The sequence below is a fragment of the Sinohyriopsis cumingii genome, chromosome 1 (genome assembly GCF_028554795.1).
Source record: "Sinohyriopsis cumingii isolate HCF-2022 chromosome 1, ASM2855479v2, whole genome shotgun sequence".
In the NCBI taxonomy this organism is placed as follows: domain Eukaryota; kingdom Metazoa; phylum Mollusca; class Bivalvia; order Unionida; family Unionidae; genus Sinohyriopsis; species Sinohyriopsis cumingii.
In genome coordinates, this window is record NC_142961.1 from 133,374,233 (window position 1) to 133,399,802 (window position 25,570).

Sequence of the window (25,570 nt, forward strand, 5' to 3'; positions counted from 1 at the left end):
TGTTTATGGATTTTCATAGAATTAAATGAAATTGGTGAAAAGGATGCATAATAGTCATTACATAAGACAGCACTTATCATGTTTGTGTATACCAGTCATAGCGCTTAATATGTTTGTGTATATTGATTATAGAAAAGGACTAATTAATTTTAGCCAAGTGGCCAAAGAAGTTCACTTTACATGTAAATTCAATCTAGAAAAAAGTTAATTAATGGGCTTGATGGACTGATTATTTAAACTGGAAAAGTAAAAAAAAAATCATAGTAGCAAACAGAAACATAGTTTTGGCCCCAATGTTCTATGATACAATTTCCATGAAGGCAACATGGTGTTGCAAAATTATAGATTCATCGTAATGTAATAAACAAGTCTTCATTTAATGCTACAGATAGATCCAGTGATAATTTTGAATTTTCATAGTTTTCATCATGCTATTTCATAATTATAAAAGCTTACACCCATTTCAGTTTTTGTTTAATAGTAAATGAAAATGTTGAGTCATAACAAGAAAATTACACCACAACATGAAGTCCATTTAAATACATAATGGCCAATGCATGCAAATGAAATCAGTTATTGCATTTAACAGAATTTAATATGATCGATATTCAGTTCAAATATATTTATAAAACAAGCTAGATAACATCAATCATTAACTTGCCAAGGCCTTTAACTTATTCATTGCTTGTTTCATCATGCAAGATCATTTAAGGCCTTTGCATAAATACAATTTAGCAATTTTATTTCTTTCTTTCTTCAATATAGCAAGGTCTTGAATTTGATGTATTTTATGTAGATATGTATAAATTAGATTCAGCGAAGGGCATCTGTTATATATGCATGCATGTGTAGGGTTTAAGGGCACATCAACACAATCCTGGCTAAATAAGGGAGAGTATGTTTAGTTAACATAAAAAAGGCTGAGAAAACAAAGATGAAAGTAAAAAAGGTAAAATCCTTAAAATAGAAAACAATTTTTTTTGGTACAAAGTTCACTCTTTTTAAAAACAAGTCCAATACCTTCTCAACTGGAATATCAGCATGGGACAAAACCCAGAACAAAGAGATTGATTGCATTAGTTGCCTCTTCTGCCATGCAAGATAGCATGTTGTGCCCATTCTATATCCCCAAACACAGTGTGGTAACAGAATTGTGGAGGATGCAACCAAAGGCAAAAACATTGGTTTCATTACACCATGCCAATTATACATCCCCAAACTCTCAGGAGAGTGGGTTAACATAATCACAGGGTGATGCAAGCCAGTGCAAAGAGGTTGATTGCATTACAGCACATTTATTATACATGCCCAACCCACAGTGGGTGACAGAAATCTCATCATGGGGAGGAGGTTCTGAATTCATCATCGATTCTGGAGATGAGGTGGGTAGGGAGGAGTTGATATAAATGAAACACGTCAGATTGATGGATGCAACTGCACAGAGACAGACCTCATGAAAGCTGATCGGTGTCACAACATGCCAAAATGGGTGTGCTTCAAGTCAGACTAAGCTAATTAATTTGATTTTGATTCCTTTTCAGGGCACTCCCATAGTCATTTAAACAAATGCAATCCCATAGTCATTTGAACCAGGGCACACCAATAGTTATTTGAACCAAGGCACTCCCATAGTCATTTTAAACCAGGGCACTCCCATAGTCATTTGAACCAATGCACTCCCAATGTCATTTGAACCAGGGCACTCAAATAGTCATTTGAACCAAGGCACCCCCATAGTCATTTCAAACCAGGGCACACCCATAGCCATTTTTAACAAGGCCCTCCCATAGTCAGTTGAACAAATTGATTATTGCTTGCACCTGCAAAATATGAATGAAAATTGCTTTTTTAAGCAAAATAAACTGCTGGTTGATTTGATATTTTCTTGCCAAATGTTGGTTACTGGTTGTTTCTTTGATGATGTATATGAGAGTGATAGACTGTGTCAGTGCTTCTATTAGCTTCTTTTGAAATGTATACCACATTTAGATGGAAAAGATTTAAACAGATATTTTGGAGGTCACTATTCACTATTTTGCAGGTCACTATTCACTATTTTGCAGGTCACTATTCACTATTTTGCAGGTCACTATTCTCATCAATGTTACTAATCAAAAAAATCTTGTAGATATTCACATTTTGTTTTCTTGGTCTGGTTGTCACAACTACGAAATCCCAAAAATTGATACAACCTCTAATACCAATCAGTTGACGCTGTTTTTAAATTTTTTGCCAGCTATCTATTTTAGGGATGGGAATTTAAGTTATTTCCTAGATCTGAATAACAGTGTGAGGTACTGAAATCAGCAGAATTCAGAATTGGATGGAATGCTATTGATTATAGTTAGAGAATGAAAACTATACAACCATTTTATTGGGAGCTAATTTAAATGACAGTGTGGATTGATTGCAGGTGCTGCAGCAAGCAATTAAGCTGCAATGAACTTGTATACAATCAATGAATCCATCACACAGACAAAAAAATTTCAGCTTGAGAGTTTTAGAATATATAATACAGTATATACCTGCTGAAAGTCAGGGCCAACTGCAAACATCATAGACTTTGATCTGCTGTCACATAATGTACCAGCAGATCAAGGTCTGTGTTGTTGTTTCTACTGGTTGCTCCCTATAACATGGATAGACCTAGGTCTGCCAGTGCATTGTGCAATGACAGATCTAGGTCTGTGCAATTTGCAGTGGGATTTAACTTATATGTGAGTATATATGGTATAATATTTGCTTTGACCAACTGAATCAGAAAAGATTTTTTAAATTCATTTTTTGGTGTTTTTCCTTTCATGATGAAAATCCTATTGTACCATTCCTATATACATGCACCAACTTTGCTGATGACAATTCTGTTGTAACCTTCCTGTATGACAACTTTGCTGATGAAAATTCTGTTGTAACCTTCCTGTATGACAACTTTGCTAATGAAAATACTGTTGTAACCTTCCTGTATGACAACTTTGCTAATGAAAATACTGTTGTACCCTTCCTGCATTAGAACTCAAAGAGATTTCACTATGTGTCCTCTTCAGTGGTTATATGTCTGATGCTTGCTGCAAAAATTAAATGTTTTTAGTGTTGAGCATGCTTTATTTTAAAGGGACTCAAGTAACATTAGTTCTGTACATTAGCTAAAGGGACTCAAGGTACATTAGTTCTGTACATTAGCTAAAGGGACTCAAGTGACATTAGTTCTGTACATTAGCTAAAGGGACTCAAGGTACATTAGTTCTGTACATTAGCTGAAGGGACTCAAGGTACATTAGTTCTGGTCATTAGCTAAAGGGACTCAAGGTATATTAGTTCTGTAATGAAACTAATTGGGTTACTCCTGTTAAATAAAGTCTTTATTATTATTCCAAATTGTAAACTTGTGAAAGATGGTCTCCCAGATCTTATTATAGGAAACATGCCATCATTGTATTATATTGGAATCATCTTGACATCAGTAGCATTAGACTGATACAAAGACAACTACAGTCATAACAGGGAATTTTTTCAATACTGAAATTGTATTCAGTGTGTTCATGTGTTCATGTGTCACAGTCACTTCGAAACTTAAATAAAAAATTTAAGCCAGGAGGAGGGTGAAATTGCATGAATTCATTCATGCTTTAACATGAACTCATCTCATTTTTAAAAGAAGTTTAGCAAATTTGCATATAAGGTACTTTTTTATGTGATAATCCATCCCGATAAAAAACCTTGTACAAGTTGGTCCTAGGAGAAAAACTGTCCCTATAATTTTAAGGATGTTCACTTTTGCAAATTGAGTGCTTTTACTAAGGTAGAGAATGAAATGATGCGATCATCATCGATATAACATGACTTCTTACAGGTAGAAACATCGCTAACACCTCTGAGAGAGATTTGATGTAATTAACATGTCCTGATAAAGAAAATAATGATCACAAGAAAAGTCCTGTGAAATAAAAAGATAAAATCAATGGAAAGTATTAAGATCTTGTAAAAAACATGGGTGATTTACTCATTGATCAGCCACATAGACTTTCTGTTATGGTAGTAGTGATTTATTCATTGACATTGATCAGCCATATAGACTTTAAACTGATGTGATCTCAATAATTATGTGTTATTTAAAAGAATTCACTCTCCAGTGACTTCTAAAAAACTGTTACGCAAAATTTGACCAAATTAAACAGGAGGATTCTGGTACTAAGGGGTTTCAAACTGGCACAAATGTTTGCAATTCACCATCAAATATGGCTGCTGTTTCCAAAGTATAATTGTTTTCAAAAGCTACTCAACAGAATTCAACAGAAATCATAGTCATATGAAGGGCTTTTAACTTTATACAAATGATTCCACTCTGCCATTCAGTATGGCTGAAGTTACAAAAAACAAAACATACAAAAATTTAATAATGTCTTCTAAAACAATTAGTGAGAAGAAATTGACTGACGTTTTGATTTATCGTGTTTGAAGGTCTTATACAGATGATGCTGATCTGCCATTAAATATGGCAGCCAGAAATAAATAATTTTAACTATAAAAAAAACAACCTGCTAAACAGAATTTGACCAACTTTGACACATCAGATTTTGGCATAGGGGCATTTTGCTAAACAAATGATGATATGCTAATATTGGCACAAAATATGGATGGAGATTAAAAAAACTGAGAAACCTTGAAACAGTTATTTTCATAACATGCACACAGAATCATGGGAAGAAATTTCTACAAAATGCATCCTACTGTCTGAGATTTCATGGCCAACTGCCCTTTAATTTGACCATTAGACAGATGTTAAAAGGATGAATGATCTTGGGTGCACTGGAACCTCTAGAGTTCTCCTTTAGAAATCTGTAGGATTTCATAACTGAGAACTTGATGATCACTAACTGCTGCATTTTTTGTTCAGCAAACAATTTGTCTGTTAGGAATTTGATTATTTTGTTCCTTTTTACAGTTTTAGAATGAAAATGAATGGAGCTGGTAGATGAGCAGTGTGTCTGAGTATTTATGCAAATAAATTGATTAAAATGCATACAGATTTTTTCAATTCTTTCAAAGTATGCCAAACAAGTTTAAACCTGTAGTTGTTTGTTTAACTCTCTTGCATTAGGCACAGTTGATTTTTCATCATGGCCAATTCAGTCGATATTATTAGGTAAACCATGTGATGAGGAAAAGTTCAACATGTTCCATGGATATTTGAAATGATAAACTTGAGTAACCCCACTGACAGAGCATATAATCAAGCACACCCTATGCTAGTATTGGTCACTAAGTTGTTTGATGCATTCTCAATGATGTGATAAACGTTTGGATGATTATGATTCAGTCAATGTTCACATATATGTTTCAATTTCAATAAGTCCAATTAATTCCAGAACCAGGGCGTAAGATGCCTGATTCCTTTTTATGAAATTCATAGAACTGCCATGTATAAAACTGTGAATATATATATATATATATTTAAACCTTGGACCATAATATATATGTGTGTGTGTGTTTGCATGTTTAAAACAAAATTTGTTTAAAATATATTTTTTTTTAATCCCAAGAACTCTATGAACAAAGAAAGATGGTTGTAAATAATTGCAGCCCTCACTCTTTATACAAGAATTAGAATACTTAGAATAATTTTTCTTTATTTATTTTGATATTAATGTTTTAATATGTATTGTTTATTTTGATATTAATATTTTAATATATATTGTTTATTTTTATATTGAAGTTTTAATATGTATTGTTTTATCTTTCAGGTGTATCCCACTACACAAAAATTATAGAAAATGCTGAAGACAGTGCATTGTTTGATGAGGTAGTATATTTTGTTTCACACTTTTATAGTTTCTTATTAGATTTGAATCCTTCCATCTGATTGGCTACCATGATATGTTCTTAGGCAAGGGACTTTACTCCAATTGCCTTGGCACTCAATAACCTACTTAAGTAGAAGTGCTTTAAAACATCAAATCAACATAAAAAAAATATTGAAGAAAACAAGATCTGGTCATGTTTATTTGAAACAATCAAGCATATTTCTTGTGAAAATTAATGATCTGAATGAAAGTAGAGTGATACCTTGCAAGAAAAATAACAAAATTGTCCTTTATAGACAGGCATCATTTATATTCTTTATGTGATTTACAGTTCATACAGTTAGGACTTGCTTTTGCATAAAAGTGCATGTCTGTTATAAATTGATGTCTACTATATGGAGGTGTCTGCTAAGGCAAGATATGTTATACAGCCAAACATACATTATATGGCTGACACTTCTCTTTACAGACCAACCCCCAAACACACAAGTTATTCTGTATAAATTTATCCCTTCAAAGACAACCAGTTATCCAAACCAAATCCTTATCTCCCAATGGGTCTGCATAATCAAAATCTTACAGTAAAGTGAAATCTCTTCTTACGACAACCACCCAAATGAGACCATCCTTATTACACAGGCACCTCACTCTAAAGGAACCTTTATGTAATGCAGTCCCTTTTATAAGGTCATGTATGGGTGTGTGTATGTGTGATTTGGACTTTTTAACATAGCTTTAAGAATTGTTTAGTCATATCGCTACGATGTCTGCAATGTGGCAGTTTATAGTAATGTCTAGCACTGGGGCATCATGCTGAAGACATGTAGCATGATATTCCAACCAGTCATATTATCCTGACACCAGGCCAACCAGTCCTAACACTAATTTCGTAATGCTGAGAGCCAAGCAAGGCAGCTGTTAGTAGTCCATTTTTGTAAGTCTTTGGTATGACTCAGCCAGGGATTGAACCCATGACCTCCCGCATTTATGAACATTACCATTACATTATGTAATAGTAGTACTATGTACCCCGTTATAAAGAGACCTGACATAGCACTGTTCACTTATGCTGTGTGCTCATTGTACAGGAATGTTTGGTGAGTTCCATTTACAGTGGAACTTGTATTAAATGACCACCTATGGGAACTGAGAAGATGCTGATGGTCTCTGAAGAGAGATTTTCATTTAATACAGAAACAGATCAGTCACAGTGGAAAGTACGACATAAAAAAATGTAAATATTGAACTTGTAATTAAGACAAAACTGGTAGATTATGTTGTAGTATTTTATCCAAGTTAAATGGGTTTTGTTACAAGTACTGTGCTTTCTGCAACTGTCCATAATGTTGACAATAAACAAATTACCATATTAATTTGCTTATAAGTCGAGTCCATCTGCAAACTGCACACACCCAGATCTGCCATCGCATAATGTGCCAGCAGAGCTGGGTTTGTGCAGTTTGTTAGATGTAATCAGTAGAACAAACAACATAAACCTTGATCAGCAGGTGCAGTATGCTTTGTTGTTGGTAGTTAGACTCAACTTATAAACAAGTATACATGGTACCTTTTTACACTTGTAGCAGTGCAAAGCTTGATATTTACCAATTAAGAGTGAAGAGCAAACTACTTTATTCATGATTACTGATGTGGTCAAGTTTTCAGAGTTATGCTGAAATTTAAATCCTTAAATTAGGGATTGAGAACTTTCATTTCAAATAATGTATATTCACAAGGTGCTTAATGACCTTGACAGTTTGTTTTTATTAAAATCTTAGCTTTTCTTTTTTGTGCTGAGGCTCAGACATATAGCCTGTATGTTAAATGATCATAAAGAGTCAAAATTTATATCTGATTGAGAACTTTAAAATATTAAATAAAAGGTCATGTTTAATTTGTTGTATGCATGACAGATGCCACAATTGGATATCATGGATTGCAAGGCAAGGCTATTCCAATGTTCACTAACTAATGCATTGACAGGCATGGTCATGCACCTACAATGAATGACTCCTTTTCTGTCTGTGGACATTTAGTAATTTAGAGACAATATGGCCACCTTCAGATGTCAGATTCAACAGTTGACAGAAGCCTCTTTGCTCCAACATGGCAGATTTGTTGTAAGGGTATTTTTGCTAATTTAAAGTATTTTATGTCCCAATTCAAAAATATGTCTGAAAAGTTTTTTTCTCTCAGTATTAACACTTTAGAAAGTTGACCCAGAGATGGTACACACCTTTATTCAGGGGAGATAAATTTTATTGGTATGTAGTTTGATGGATAAGACAATTCATTCTGATCATTATCATTATATTAAAAATTACTTAAATCCTTGAATAAATATAGTGTTCTACATTCAGTGTGTCCCTTTCCCTTCTCTCTGGCCAGAAGGACCAGCAACCTTAAAAAGTTTATTGTCTTCCCAAAAATCAATTACAGGTCCTTCAGATTTGCTTTTCATAAGCTTGAACTGTAACCTTTAGCTCTCCACAAGGACCAGTTACTTCAGTTATTTGGTAAGCCTGACCAGAAATAATTGTCAGTAGGCAGTCACTCATTTTGTCTTATTTGCAAAGTTATGACAGAACAAAATCTTAGGATCAGTCATTTATATTTTCAGATATTTCAATGGCCGGTGGCCAGGCCGATTGAAAAAGAAGAGTTTATTGATATACAGCTTTTCAACTACAATAAATACCTCAGCAACAAGTAAGTTAAAATCTTTTCCTGTCAATATTTATTAAAGGTTAATTAATTCTGTACCTTCTGTTCTATTCTATATGTTTTATTGCCACACACACATCAACACACACACCAACACACACACACACACACACACAAACACACACACTTTCTCTTTAATGGAGAGGGTTTAATAGTGTTTCCCATGTTCATCCATCAAATCTGTCAGTCCATTATGAATTTCAGTTCAGCTAAACAAAGGACCTAATGTATTGTTATCAAATTTTAGTGAGGTTTACATTTATAAAGTTTGTCACTTTCAACATTTTATTCATTTAATTTTTTTTGTCTGTTATAGACTTTTGACTTTTATTTGACATAGGACTTTGTCTTTGCATATTGAAATGAACATTTTTTCATAAGCTCGTATTGGATATCATCCATCTCATATGGACACTTTCCAGTCTGTTCAATTTTTCATAAGCACCAGATGAATTGACAATTACTAATGCATATAGAGATCTATAACAACACCAGTGTGCATTCCAGATGTGGAAAAAGTTATGCCCAAGGGTTCCTTCCAGGTCATAAAGTGGGGTGATTTAGATGAATAAAACAACAGGGATATATAAGCAAATATCTTGAACTATTACTTGTTAGTTTAAGAAATATAAAGACATCAATTTCACATGCACCCACATCATGGATTGAGTAATTTATCTTTTTGAGTATTATATTCTTGGAATTAATCCAGATGAAGCCAGTTTGGATTGGAGCAAGCAAAGACACTTAACAGAGTCGTTTGAATCAGATGGTTATTTATAATGCAAATTGATGACGATTGAATCCCTGACACCCTAGCTCACAAGCTACCTCTTGTAAACTGCACTCATCCCTACACATTACTCATGCACAGTGTTCAACAACAGGTACAGCCAAGTGGTATTTTTCCTTAACACATTAACCCCTGGTGACAAGTTTGAGTTTACTTGGCAGGAGGTAGTAGCGTACTGCCGAGCTCTGTAGGGTCATGAGTGTCATGGATGATACACTAAAGTGGGTGGTATTATAGAAGGGTAGACAGATTTAGCTCTACATTGATACCAAATAATTTGGAATTTCTAGTTGCACTACAAAATACAAAGAGAAAAACCTCATTTTTTGGACCTGATTTTTTTCTACTCAAAATTCACCCATGGTTGGAATCTGATTTTGTGTCTGGATTTTAGACTTTTTGGTCTCAGATCTAAGGCAGACCAGTATGAACTGCAAACAGACAGATGAACCTTTGCAAAAAGTAGGATAAGATGGGCATTTGGAATAAAGAGTGGCCTCGATACGAAAATAATTGGTCCGTTAAGCAAAAAAAACAACAACAAAAACCAAAAAACTCCAACTTTTACCCTTCTGCTCATGTGTGAGCCAAATAGACAATGAAAAATGATGTTTCTAACACAACTAGGCATTATGTTATTGGAAGATCACCTGGAAGTTGATGTTTTAGGATGTATTCAGAAATAGCTTTCAAAATGTGTTTCCTACTCAAATTTCAGATGAAAATGACAAAAACCTCCAGGGGTTAATGTGTTAACTGATGCAATCAAAGGATATATTTTTACTGGAAAATACAAAATAATATTGTATGTCAATTGATATGATCAATAGATGGAATTATCAACAGATATAATTAATGTATGGAATTGTCAACATATATAACAAGTATATGGAATTATCAACAGATATAATTAATGTATGGAATTGTCAACATGTATAACAAGTATATGGAATTATCAACAGATATAATTAATGTATGGAATTGTCAACATATATAACAAGTATATGGAATTATCAACAGATATAATTAATGTATGGAATTATCAACATATATAATTAATGTATGGAATTATCCACATATATAATTAATGTATGGAATTGTCAACATATATAACAAGTATATGGATTTTATCAACAGATATAATTAATGTATGGAATTATCCACATATATAACAAGTATATGGAATTATCAACAGATATAATTAATGTATGGAATTGTCAACATGTATAACAAGTATATGGAATTATCAACAGATATAATTAATGTATGGAATTATCCACATATATAATAAATGTATGGAATTGTCAACATATATAACAAGTATATGGAATTATCAACAGATATAATTAATGTATGGAATTGTCAACATATATAACAAGTATATGGAATTATCAACAGATATAATTAATGTATGGAATTATCCACATATATAATTAATGTATGGAATTATCAACATATATAACAAGTATATGGAATTATCAACAGATATAATTAATGTATGGAATTGTCAACATATATAACAAGTATATGGAATTATCAACAGATATAATTAATGTATGGAATTGTCAACATATATAACAAGTATATGGAATTATCAACAGATATAATTAATGTATGGAATTATCCACATATATAATAAATGTATGGAATTGTCAACATATATAACAAGTATATGGATTTTATCAACAGATATAATTAATGTATGGAATTATCCACATATATAACAAGTATATGGAATTATCAACAGATATAATTAATGTATGGAATTGTCAACATATATAACAAGTATATGGAATTATCAACAGATATAATTAATGTATGGAATTATCCACATATATAACAAGTATATGGAATTATCAACAGATATAATTAATGTATGGAATTGTCAACATATATAACAAGTATATGGAATTATCAACAGATATAATTAATGTATGGAATTATCCACATATATAATAAATGTATGGAATTGTCAACATATATAACAAGTATATGGAATTATCAACATATATAATTAATGTATGGAATTGTCAACATGTATAACAAGTATATGGAATTATCAACAGATATCATTAATGTATGGAATTGTCAACATATATAACAAGTATATGGAATTATCAACAGATATAATTAATGTATGGAATTGTCAACATATATAACAAGTATATGGAATTATCAACAGATATAATTAATGTATGGAATTATCAACATATATAATTAATGTATGGAATTATCCACATATATAATTAATGTATGGAATTGTCAACATATATAACAAGTATATGGATTTTATCAACAGATATAATTAATGTATGGAATTATCCACATATATAACAAGTATATGGAATTATCAACAGATATAATTAATGTATGGAATTGTCAACATATATAACAAGTATATGGAATTATCAACAGATATAATTAATGTATGGAATTATCCACATATATAACAAGTATATGGAATTATCAACAGATATAATTAATGTATGGAATTGTCAACATATATAACAAGTATATGGAATTATCAACAGATATAATTAATGTATGGAATTATCCACATATATAATAAATGTATGGAATTGTCAACATATATAACAAGTATATGGAATTATCAACAGATATCATTAATGTATGGAATTGTCAACATATATAACAAGTATATGGAATTATCAACAGATATAATTAATGTATGGAATTATCCACATATATAATTAATGTATGGAATTGTCAACATATATAACAAGTATATGGAATTGTCAACATATATAATAAATGTATGGAATTATCAACATATATAATAAATGTATGGAAATATCAACATATATAATGAATGTATGGAAATATCAACATATATAATAAATGTATGGAATTATCAACAAATATAATCATTATATGGAAATTATCAAATGGATCCCTACAAAACATGCAAATGACACGGCATAAACATGTCTTCTTTAGCTGGTCCTGTATTAATAATGGCAAAAAATATACTGAAGTTTTACATCCTGAATTTCCTCAAAATGTACTTTCTTAGTTCTGCAAATCCGAATTACATTAACCATGTCATGGGTCCTAAAGCTTGATTACACATTTCAAAACTGTACTGTAATTTTGACTACATTCCAAGTGCAATTACGTCCTCCTTCCTGGACTCAAAATGAAATAAACATTATATTCCAATGTGTCTTTTTGATAATTGCAATTGAAAGACTTCGTATTTTCCCCCACATTATGATTCCAAACAATCAATGACAAAACAGAAACACACTTGCAGATGTCAACACACTGCTCCCTCGCTGCTGAAATCAGATGTACTACATGTAGAACTGACACAGATAAATCCAGTCATTATCACGAAATTTAGCAAAATTGACAAAAATACCAAAATCTATTCATTCCAGACAAACTGGAAAAGCTGTTGCAGTATGCATTCATTCACAATATGACTCTAAGTTTCAATTTTAATTAGATCAAAATGCCATTTTCTTTTGAAAGTGATGAAAAGCAGTTAGCTCATTAAAGCTGAAAAGCAGTTAGTCCATTAAAGCTGAAAGCATTTAGCCATTAAAGCTGAAAAGCAGTTAGCTGACTAGCTGAAAAGCAGTTGGCTCATTAAAGCTGAAAAACAGTTAGCCCATTAAAGCTGAAAGGCAGTTAGTCCATTAAAGCTGAAAGCAGTTAGCCCATTATGGCTGAAAAGAAGTCAGTCCATTAAAGCTGAAAGGCAGTTAGTCCATTAAAGCTAAATAGCAGTTACTCCATTAAAGCTGAAAACAGTTAGCCCATTAAAACTAAAAAGAAGTTAGCCCATTAAAGCTGAAAAGCAATTAGCTCATTAAATTGAAAAGAAGTTAGTCCATTAAAGCTGGAAAGCCATTAGCATATTAAAGCAAAAAAGCAGTTAACTCATTAAAGCTAAAAAGAAGTTAACCCATTAAAGCTGAAAGGCAGTTAGCCCATTAAAGGTAAATAGCAGTTAGTCCACTAAAGCTGAAAAACAGTTAGCCCATTAAAGCTAAAAGGCAGTTAACTCAATAAAGCTGAAAAGCATTTAGTTCATTAAAGCTGAAAAGAAGTTGACCCATTAAAGCCAAAAAGCAGTTAGCTTATTAAAGCTGAAAAACAGTTAGCTCATTAAATCCAAAAAGCAGTTAGCGTATTAAAGCTGAAAAGCAGTTAGCTCATTAAATTGAAAAGAAGTTAGTCCATTAAAGCTAAAAAGCAGTTAGCCCATTAAAGCTGAAAATCAGTTAGCCCATTAAAGCTAAAAAGCAGTTAGCCTATTAAAGCTGAAAATCAGTTAGCCCATTAAAGCTAAAAAGCAGTTAGCCTATTAAAGCTGAAAACAAGTTAGTCCAATAAAGCTGAAAAGCAGTTAGCCTATTAAAGCTGAAAAGCAGTTATCCCACTGAAGCTGAAAAACAGTTAGCCCATTAAAGCTGAAGAGCAGTTAGCCTTTTAAAGCTGAAAAGGGTATACAGGATGCATGTATAACAATGGCACATAACTGTGGAGATTGATGGAATAGATTGTGGAGATTGATGGAATAGATGATTCTATATATCATCTTGTGTTTCAAGACCATTTTACACAGAGCTGGTATAAGACACTTCAGCAACCATTACAGTGTCAATAAACATATGCTGAATTGTTGAGTACTTTATCCAGAGCATGCACTGTAGCTTCTTGTTGCTCATGCTGAAATATTTCTGTTTTCTAGGTATGGTAATATTTTGGAATATCTAGGTCACTAAGGAACTTTGAATGAATTTATCCCTGATATGCATCATACAAGTATGATGTTCATCAGATTTTACTGGTAACCAAATAATGTTATGAACATGGAGAGTGTGCACTGTTGGACCCAGAAAGTCATGTCATAAGGGGATAGGGTGGTGAACTGCAGGTGGGAGTTTTGAAACATGGACAGGAAGGATTGAAGGCATGACAGATGGTGAGAGAAGTGTCCTCAAACTCTGGACGTTCACATGTATTTGTCATAAAAATCTTATCCCCAACCATGAACAGATGATCATATCGATATTGGATTATCACTAAAGATTTCTGGTGATTTGTATATGCTCTAAAATGAAAATGATGCCACACTGACATCCTGCATGGGTGCCATGTGGCCATCTTAATCTTTAATCTTGTTATTGTTAATCTTCATGAATGAATGAATGGTCATATCGACATGGTCTTTTTAAGAAAGACTTATTACAATTTGTAGAAGGTCCTAGTAAAAACAGCACTGATCTGATATCCAACATAGCCACCATGTTGGATGTCATAATAATTTTAATTTTGCTCCTTCTCTTGATCATATCAGCTTGGTTTTCTCACTTGAAGACTTCCATTTTGTTGATCCTAAATGAAAATGATAACAATTTAATATCCAAAAAAGTGGCTGCCATGGCCATCCTGAAGAATTTATTATTGTTACCGGTACTCCTCCTGAACAGATGGTCATATTGACATGAGTTGCCACTGAAAGACTTTTTATGACATTAGATTATTCAAAATAAAAATGGTGCTAATCTGAAATTCAACATGGCTGCCATAGTGGCCATCTTGAATATCTTTTCATTGCTCCTCCTTCTGATTGGATGGTCATTTTGACATAAGTTATTTCACTAATAGATTTTTGTTAACAGGTAGATGATCTGTAAAAGTACTGATCTGACATCCACCATAGTGACCATCTTGAAAACCTTATTACTGCTTCTTCTCCTGAATAGATGGTCACATTTACATGAGATTTCACTCAAGAGCTTTTTATGATATTTAGTTTCCACAGTCATCATGCCAATATGGTTTCCACTGTCATCATGCCAATATGGTTTCCACAGTCATCGTGCCAATATGGTTTCCACAGTGATCATGAAAATCTTGCTATGTTTACTACTCATACTAAAACATTTACTGAAACACTGCGTGAAATGTATATGCTGTAAAATGATGTTGATTTAACCTCCAAAATGGCTGCCTTTGCAGCTGTCTTAAAAACATTCTTACTGCTATTTCTTCTGAATGGATGGATGCATTGGGTTCTTCAGTAAAACAATGTAACAATATACAATAGGTCTTGAATGACAATGGAGCCAGTCTGATCTTCAATATGGTAACCATAGTGGCCATCACAAAAATCTTGATGTAGTTAAACCTATCTTGAAAGTCGGCTGCTATGAGAGACCACATGTTGAAACACATTTATTGATTATATAGTGTTATAACCTGTTATGAGAGTCCACTTATCATGAGAGACCATTATTATTTGGTAGAAGAGGTTTTCTTTCAAGACAGGTTCTACCTTGATTGGAGCTATGTTTGCTGCATAGTGAAAGTTTCAATGCACATGTTTGAAGTAAGGACAAAGGCTGCAGGCTAAACAAAATGTGCTAGTGGGCTGCATGTTATTATATATGTTATGTGACATTATTGTTATTATGTGACATTATTGTGTTATTATGTGACATTTATGTGTTATTAAATGACATTATTGGGTTATTATATGACATTATTGGGTTATTATGTGACATTTATGTGTTATTATGTGATATTATTGTATTATTTGACTTTATTGTTATTATGTAACATGTTATGTGTTATGTGACATTACTGTGTTATTATATGACATTATTGTGTTATTATGTGACATTTATGTGTTATTAAATGACATTATTGGGTTATTATATGACATTATTGGGTTATTATGTGACATTTATGTGTTATTATGTGACATTATTGTGTTCCTGGCACTGATCTTCTGTTCAAAGACAGTTATTCTTGCCAAGAATTTGTAAATCATTGTCTAGAATAAAAAGTATTATCCCTGTCTGATACCTCTGTCCATGTTTGACAATCAGAATATCCTCTTCTTTTCTTTAGGCCCCCCAAAATATATGTCTCCAGTTGGCTGACCATCAGTTTCTCATTCCTGACTCTAGCACTTTTTCCCCCAGGGTAAAAAAAAGTATATAAATCACATTAGCATATATAATGTTTAAGAAAACCTGTCTACCCTGATTTTAAAACCAGTGCAATAAGAAGCACACTTGTTTTTCTTGGCCTTAAATACTATTGTTTTATTTCTTATATTCCTTTCAGAATAATGTCTCAAGGTGTTGGTAAATGTGGGCCTGGAGGGCAGTGTGTGACACATTCCCACCTGTTTTACATTGTGTGTATATACAGACAGCTACTATGTGTGCTTGTAGCCAGTGAGGCTTGGGACTTGGCAGAAAGTCACAGTGCCTAAAGGGTGAAGAAGAAGGTTCCTCCTCCTTCCTTGTCATCTGTGGAGAATCCTTTTTATTCCTTGGGTGAATTATGTGACATTGGCCTGTGTAAAGTAATTTCTTGCTTCCAAAAGAAAGATGTGACCAGGATAACGAAGTCACCCACATAAACGAGGGGGGTATCAGAGACAACTGATAGGAAGGTTTTTCAGCTCCCAAGAGGGAGGGATCCTTTGCACTTCTTGGAATCAAGACCTTCCTTTCAAAAACAAAAGAAGTGATGGAATTGTCTTACTCAAGTATACCAGGATTTCAGTTAAGGAGATTGTTTGTTGTAGTCAGTGCACTCAACTGAGATTTGCCAGTAAGGCCTGTTCATCCAAACAATGATTGCTGAGTACCAGGTCCTGGGTAAAACATTGGACACAGACACTAGTTACCATAGCCCTTCCCCCAATGCCATCCTTTTTTCTTACTCATTCAGTCTGTTGTAGGAGTGATCATTATCTCCAATTATGTTGCAGAGATTGAGACAAGTCCTTGGTGTTCTTTCCTTCACCCCACATAGGGTTGCTGCCTTGGAGACATAAAAGTTACTGCTGAAACAGCACAGAATCCTTGTGCATGCCAAACCACTTGGTGTGGTAACATTATTTAGAAGGTGAGTCCCTACAGTGGCCTTGCAAGATTTGAAGGATCAGCAACACCAGACCCTGGCCACAGTAAAAGGTCTGGCTGAACTAGCAAAAAGAGCCCCATTTCCAAAAGGTCCACATCTTACCTCATGAACATTTTAAACAGGGATGTGATCAGTCCAGTCAACAACTCCTTTCTACCCATGTATTTCACAGTTTCACGGTGAGGTTGCTGGATGGAATAGGGGAAGAAGTACACAGACTTATGATAAGAGGTGAGGTAATTATCCACATGAAGTCATATCCTCTCCTACCAACTCCCCTCTTCCCATTATTCCAGTAGGTGCCTGATTAACCCTGGTTTTTAGAGGCTTGGACCTTTCTGGATGATGCATGGGTCATTTCATCATTAGGCAGAGTTCCAACTTTGTTTCCAGGACCCTTCACCTCGTTCATGGACCCCCATTTGGTTCCACTAGTCCCAAGTGGTATCTCTGTGCAAAGAGACACACATCCTTAAAACAAAGACACTCTGTGGGAAGAGACAAACATCCTTCAAAGAAAAGACACAGTACAGAGCATGAAGAACATACAGAGTCATGAATTGTATTACTGAATCTTCCCAGTTTCATAGATAGGGGAAATATTTCAACTCATCATGAATCTTTCCCCTTTAAACAAATTCCTTCTTGAAGAACAGATCAAGATGGAGAGAACCACCCTAGTCAGGAATTCCATCAGTCTGAATGACTCTGTGGTCTCCATAGATCTGATCTTCAGGATGCTTATTTTCACATCCCCATCTTTCAATCCTGCACAAAATTCCTGCAGTTTTGTCTGGAACAGGAGGTCTTCCAATTTCATGCTTCAGCCTTTGCCAGTGTGATAAGTGTAATAGCTGCTCACTTTAGGTACATAGGTTTTTCCCATCCGCGTGTTCTTTGATGAGTGGTTGATGCACAATGTCCTCAGATTCACATCTGATTGATTTGTCTCTCTGTAGGAAGATGGTGATTAATCTAGGTTTGAATCCCACTCAGGCAAAGTCAGATCTGATCCCTTAGAATTTCATTTACATGAGGATGGATTTTCTCATTTGATAAAGAACTGTACATTTTCTTTCTGAGAGAATCTTGTAAATATTTGTTCTCTTAGTAAGAGTGAATACAAAAATAATCATTGGTCATCTCTACCTCTCTCTCCTGGGGACTTCAAGCTCAGTAGCAGACTTGGTTCCTCTAGGAAGGCTTCAAGTGCAGTCTCTCCTTATAATCCAAATTTCATTGCCATTTGAGGACAGGTTTTCAAACAGAGCTCCAATTCATGCCCTGAAACCTTCCTTTACACAAATACCAAAGATTATGGCTTGGTGGGGGTCACCTATTCCTACTTTTACATCAACAATCTCAAAATGCAGGTGGATTCCCTTGCACTTTAAGGGTGTGTTGATGGCATAAGACATTGCTGTGTCATAGTTGCTACAGACAACACATCGGTTATGTCAAGGACCTCAGTTTCCCTCCTCTCTCTCTGCTTGGAAGTCTGGAACCTCCTCCATTGGAGATATTTAGAGGAGATCACTCTGAGAGTCTTCCACATTCTGGGTAAGAGGAGTATTCTGGTGGATAGATTGTCTGACAGGAGCAAGCAGTCTTCATTGAATGGTCTCTACACACGTTGGTAGCAGAGACACATTTTTTAATTGTAGGCCAATGGTAGACTTGTTTGCGGTGAGGCTGAACAACAAGCTCTCTTTTTATGTCTGTCAAGAGCCAGACTCAAGGACAAGTGCAGCAGTCACCTTCATTCTGAGGTGGGGTCAGTTGTGTGCCCATGCCTTCCCATTAGAATAATCCCTCAGGTTCTTTGTGGAGCCAGAACTTTGAAGTTGTGACTCATGCTAATAACTCCCATGTGGTCTCAGTGAATGACCTTCTCCAACTGTAGGTTGATAATCCCACATATTACTGCTGTCATAGCATAGAAAATCCCTCATTCTCAGAACCCTTCAAATTCTCCACCTTCCTCCCTGGCTTGTATCAAATGATCGATCTGCCAAGATCAGTTTTCAGGAGCCCTCTCAAACGCTCTTAATGTTTTTATAGATTCTGATCCAGTACTTTGAGCTCCAAATTCTAGTCTTGCTTGTTAATGCTAAGGTGGAGCCTTTTATGTTCTTGGTTCATTATCTAAACTCTCTTATGAACCTTTGAGTGAAGCTTTCATCAAGAACCTTACAATTAAAACAGTCTTCCTCCTGTCACCAGCAAGGAGAGGGAGTGAGGTTCATGCCATGTCAGTGGAAAATGGTTGCCTTACATTTCAGCTGGTAGCTATCATTATCTGCCAACCTGTGCCAAGAATCGACTACCTTTGGTTGCTCCTGTTCAATTTGAATTCCCCAGTCTCAGTTGTATAAGTGCTGGGATGATTATGATCAACGTCTTTGCCCAATTAGAACCTTGCTTTCTAAATCAAGAAAAAAGTAAAGGGATTTTGCTGTGTTAAACACTCTAAATGGTAATTCTGATATTTTATCGGTTTCCATTGAAGGTCAATTGTTTCAGACTATTAAAAGATCTTATAAATTCTCTCTTTCATTAAAATTAAAACTCTTGAGATTAGGGCTATTGCATCATCTTGGGACTTTTTTAATTATCCAACTTTGGATGATGTCATGAAAGTTGCCTGCTGGGAATTCAACTCCATGTTGTCATCATTTTACCCTTGATCACAATAGAGTGAGGGTACTTATGGTTTTTGACCAGTTTTATTATTAGCCCAACAAGTTGACAAGCCATTCTCCAGTCTGCGGTACACATTCTGCTGACAATAATGGTAAGTTAATCTGACAGCTTATCTTATCATCCTGCCACTAGAATGGCAAATTCAGCAACAGAATAATAGCATGTGTCATATGGTTTGAAATAAAGACACAAGACTTCAACAGATTGTCTAGAATTTTATTGCATGACTTGATCTTGCAATATAGTGAAGAAAACAACAAAAAAATGACATTATGACATGGCAAAAGGTGTATTTTTAATATTTTTTACAGAAAATTTACAGTTTATATGTCAAGCAATGAAACTACAGGCTGTGAAAATGTTCTTTAAACATATACCTGTTCTCTTTAAATGCATTCATGTTCTCTTTGACAGGTGTTCGATATGTAAATGATATTCATAAGACAATCACCAGAGATCAGTGTCAGTCTTGATGCTGTCCTCCTATTATTACTTAAATCCCTCCCCCCATCCAGCTCTGATGTCCTTTCAGTCCCAGTCCAGAGAAGGATGATATTCCTATTGTTGGAATTGAATTGAGGTAATAGACTGGGATCATGTTATTTTTTTTATTCTAGACCTTCAGTTACTAATTTGAGAAGGGAATAATATTTTGGACTGGAAAAGAGATAGCAATGCAATACCAGCAGGTAAATATTAAATAATTAAAATAAGTTTACCTCCACCCCATCCCCCACACCATGCTCCATATTTTGTAGTTATTGTTTTGTGCAATGCTGTTGTAGAAGGTTCTGAAATTGGAAGAAAAGATACACCACTTAGTGGACCATAGTTGCTATTGACTGTGTTTATGTATGCATGGGCTCATAAGAAAGTGTAGTATGATTTTGTAGACTTTTTGAAGCATATGATTTTTAACCAAATTTGTATCCTGGGCAGGCCATCTCCATTCGGGAAAATTCCTAATAAGCTAGCTAATTGTGTTGGCATTTCTGAGCATGATAACACAGCAAGTATGAATGCATGTTTATTTTACCCAATTCACAGATATATTTGAAAAATACCTTCAATGAACACAGTTCATTAGCTTAGGGTTTTTTAATTCTTTTTTATAGATTAAACTAAACATATCATCTGAGCATATCTTTACAGTATCTACATTGATCGTATATCCATGATATCAGGTTCTAGGTCAAAGGCCATGATATGAGGTTCTAGGTTAAAGGTATCCATGAAATCTGACCCTTGGTCAGAGGCCATGATATCAGGTTCTAGGTCAAAGGTTATGAGAATGATGTTTGTTTTGCACTTGTCTTGTGAACATATTAACTCAAACATACAAGAAAATAATTTTGTTGGTTGATTTTACAGCTTGATAAGTAAAAAGTAATAAAGGATGAAAGAAATGGATTTCTCATGAATTCCTAAAGTTCTTTTTGGCCAGGAGAGTGCAAGATTATTGGAGGGACTAGTGTATAATTAAATAAATTTGAAATCTTTTTTTTAAAACCTCGAATTGTAAGAATAAATCAGGTCCTGAATTAATTAAATGAATACTTAAAATTTAAACTACATGTGTTCATCCAAGTCTTTCATTTTGTTTCAGATTGATCGGTACATTTCGGATGATACTTCAGGAGCTGATTGAAGTAGGAAATGTCAAAATCTCGGACTCGTTACTGGATGCAAATAATGTAGTTATGCAGGTAATTATCCAATAACCAATTCTGCCAATCTGTCAGCTACAAATGCATCATGCAGATTCTAAGTCCAATACTTTAACTAATAGGTGAGATATCACAATGACAGCTCTGCTAAAAGCTTGCTGAAGCATTCAAACTGGGAGGGGAGAATTCCACCCCACCCCCCCATAATTTTCAGTTCAAGAATAAACCATGAACATGGTTTACATTACATGGATGCACTGTACCTCAGTAAGTAAGTGCTTCTCTAACAGAAACCATCAGCTTGTGTTTTATGCCTGGTATTATCCTCTTTAGCAGCGTCAGCCACTGGATATACACCTTTTGTTAAACATCTTTTTTTCAATTATGTTTTAAGTCTTTGAGAAATAATTGTCAATTAAGGTTGAAGAAGCTCTTTCGTAGTGAACTGCCAAAATCCAAATAGAATTTTCTTCATTGTGTTAGCAACTATAATAACTACCATTATGTATGAATTTATTCAGTTTATCTTCGCTGACAACCCTACATGAAGCACATCATTGGAAATAAATTAAATACAATTTCAAGATAATGTAATAGACCGCATCAAGTGATGAACTGGGTTTCACATTTTGTTCCTCTCACGCAGAAAGTCAAAAAAATTGGGTAATTGCAAATTAAATTTGAGTCTATAACACTGAAATAAAAAATTAGTGTTACAAGTGCCTTATAAGCAAAATGCTAGCAATATTAACTATCTGTACACTGTATCAAGATATAAAATCCATTGTGTCTGTTACCATTTATTCCTGCAGGGTGCAAGAACTCCAATCAATGTCATAACTAGATGGTGTGACTTACTATCCAGGTGTAAGACAAATGATGACTGGTAATAAAAAACTGGGTCAAACAAAATAATGGATGCCTCTGCTAGAAAATTTAAACCATATATATAACTTCTGATCCAGATATATGAAATGTTATTATTATATATGGAAACAAGCTGCACCTACCCCACAAAAATGAATTAAAGTCTCTTAGCCATTAAACTGCTGTATCCAAAACATCAGTATGATTGCAATAGTTCTTTAAAACATCAGTAATACAATATCTATTACTACTGCATTGTTTTCATTTTCATGGATTCCTAGTCCCCAGTCTAACCTAATTATTCCCACCTCCAATTTGTACTGGAGAGCATGCATTAAAAAGAACATAATACCAGTCTGACTCCTTTGTCTTAGCCAAATTACAGAATATCCTTTATCTTTTTCCTTTGACTATGTGCATAATACATGTGTACCATGTCATTCACTGAAATTTGTCTTGTCATCTTTTAGCATATTTTAGGCCAATCACATAACTTTTTGTGTCATATGAGTGTTTGTTGCCCCAGTTCTGTTTTATTTGAGTGCTTTCTATGTTTCTGTTGTTAATTTTGAATGGGTTTTGCTCCTTACTTAGCATGTGGTGTTTCAGTGTATTGTAACCCCCTTCATAATTCAACTGATAAGGTAAAGTATTCCCTATCCTGCTTGGCTTCCAGATTTTTTGTTTTGTGTGATTTTTTTTCTCTGTCAATGATTAATATGTTGCAGGTTGCAGGTAGGTGCAGGCACAGGTAGGCCCTGTGGGCCACACAGTGCAGGCACAGGAAGGCCCTGTGGGCCACACACCACATCTCCTTATCAAACATCGGTTGAGCACACAGGGATGGATGTCTATTATGTAGTCTCTAGACAAATCAGGTGTGGGACTAGACAAACAGGTCACCTACAGAGTGAGGAAAAATTGACCTTCTTCCTCCTTCTCATTACTGGATGACTTACTCCATTCCCAGAAAGGGTCTGTAACTCTTCCTGTGTTTGAGACGTTAACTTCCCCTGTGGGGTGCAGGAATGTATCACAACCTTTATGGTTCAGAAATAGTCATAAGTGCCAGATAGGGATGAGCAGTGCCATCTCAAGTCCAGCTTCCTGGTGAAAGAGGTAAGTAGATTGTGTCTCCTGAGAGAGAAGAGCAGCAATCTTGTTCTGATAGATCTTAAGTGGCGTTGTCTGTCAGATCTTTGCCACTAGCCTGGTCTTTGACTGGGCATTGGGCATTGAGCACTGGTGCCAGACACTGATTGTCCACTGGTCACTGGGTTTTGATTACCGGTATATGGACAGGGATCATGTTCATAGTCCTTCTGCTTCTATGCTGCTGCTTAATCCCTATAGGCATTCTATGTCAGGAAGTATGTATTTTACTAGGAATAGTGATCACATCAGCATTTCCCCCTTCCCTATGTTCCCTTATAATTCCTATGGGAGAATGAATTTATCATGAACAGAGGATTAGTCCGTGTCCCTCAGGACAGAGTAGACCAGATCCTGACCTTTTGGGAATGGGTGGTGCCCTGAGATGCAAGACTGTATTGATGGTTCATCTTTTTTTAATCTTTCAGGGTCCTTGAACTACTCAGTGGACCTGATTTCACTAGACAGACTGCACTTACATCCTCGCCAATTTCTCCCTCTGACAAACTTAAAAACAACACAGGGATGCTTTGAATGCTGATATTTCTCTTGGTTTGAATTTTCTCCATCATCTAATTTGGTTGACAATTCCCTATGCACACCCCTGATTCCCACTCCTATCTGTTTACAGACTAGTCTAATTTCAGGTAGGGAACTTGTCTGGAACTGGAAGGTTTGAGTCTTCAGGATTCATTGTCCTGGGAAGAATCTAACCACTACATCAACAATTTGGAAATGAGGACAGTTTTTTTTAACCCTTCTGGGGTGTGCCAAAAAATAGGTGGTTGCCACTCCATGGTCTTGAATAACATGTAACTGGTAGCGTACCTTGTGCGACAAAGACACATGCCCTTTCTCTCTGCATGGAGATTTGGAACCTCCTTTGCTGGGCAATCTTGGAATGGTTGGCCAATATAATATTTTGGCAGACTGTCTGTCCAGGAGGAGAAAGATAGTCCTCATGGACTGTTCTCTGCACCAGTCTATAGCAGATTCCTTGTTTGGACTTTGGGGAAAACCTGTGGTGCATTTGTTGGCTACAAGGCTAAATAAGAAGCTCCCCTTTATGTTTCCTCAGTCCAAGACCAGATAATCTGTATAGTGGATACTTTCAGTCTGAAGGACACACAGTACTAATTATACGGAAGAACTGTGAACCAGTCTAGAAATGGGTGAACAAATAACAGAGTATTTACGGGTTTGGTGGTCCATAACTGGTTAATAATGAAAATTAAATTTTTTAAAAAAATATCTTTTGAGAGCTTATCCTATATGTAATTTTAAAAAAATTTAGACAAATTTCTACTGATGCAATTTTAGTATTTTTACAGGCTTGACTCAGGAGTACTCAATAATGAAAGTAGTACCTGATTCATTTGGTGCAGAATCAATAAGATGTGTTTTATGCACATGTAAATAAACAAAATGCTGCGGCTTATATGGTGTTCTCCACACATAAGCTTGCACCAAGGTTAGATGTGCATGGAGAATTATAGGTCTCATCATCAGCACCCAGAAATTTTAAGTTATTGAATTTTGAATATGATAGTGTTTCCATATGTTTACCATTGGAGTTGAATTAGTACCGTGAGTCCTGAAGTGGGATAATCTGTTCGTTTTCATCTTCCCACCCTTCCAGACGATCCTACAAGAACTTCACAAAATAAAAAATTCCATTGCTCAGCTCATTTTGATAGAACCTCCATGGCCCCAAGAAATGTGGTTCAACAATATTCTTGATCTGCTCATCTTTCCCTGCCCCCTTTTTGGCTCAGCTAATATTTCAGCTTTTATGTGGATTATCATAACAACCAATAAAGCTCAATAGTATTACTGAGAGGGACCTTTCATTCATGAAAATTAAAAGTAGATGAAGTTCAAACCATTTCTACTTCATGGGCTTATCTTATCATTCACCCTGGGAGAATGCGATGAAAGCTTCATTT

At 34.8% G+C, this 25,570-nt stretch overlaps 1 protein-coding gene across 1 annotated transcript in view; it reads left to right on the forward strand.

Annotated features, from left to right (window-relative positions):
- Positions 1-25,570, forward strand: part of LOC149807887 (otoferlin-like) — a 480,268-nt gene that overhangs the window by 93,454 nt on the left and 361,244 nt on the right. The window contains exons 2-4 of the mRNA XM_089962251.1: positions 5,742-5,800; positions 8,422-8,510; positions 21,545-21,644. Coding sequence (XP_089818377.1) covers positions 5,742-5,800; positions 8,422-8,510; positions 21,545-21,644 — 248 coding nt within the window. The remainder of the gene's footprint in view (positions 1-5,741; positions 5,801-8,421; positions 8,511-21,544; positions 21,645-25,570) is intronic.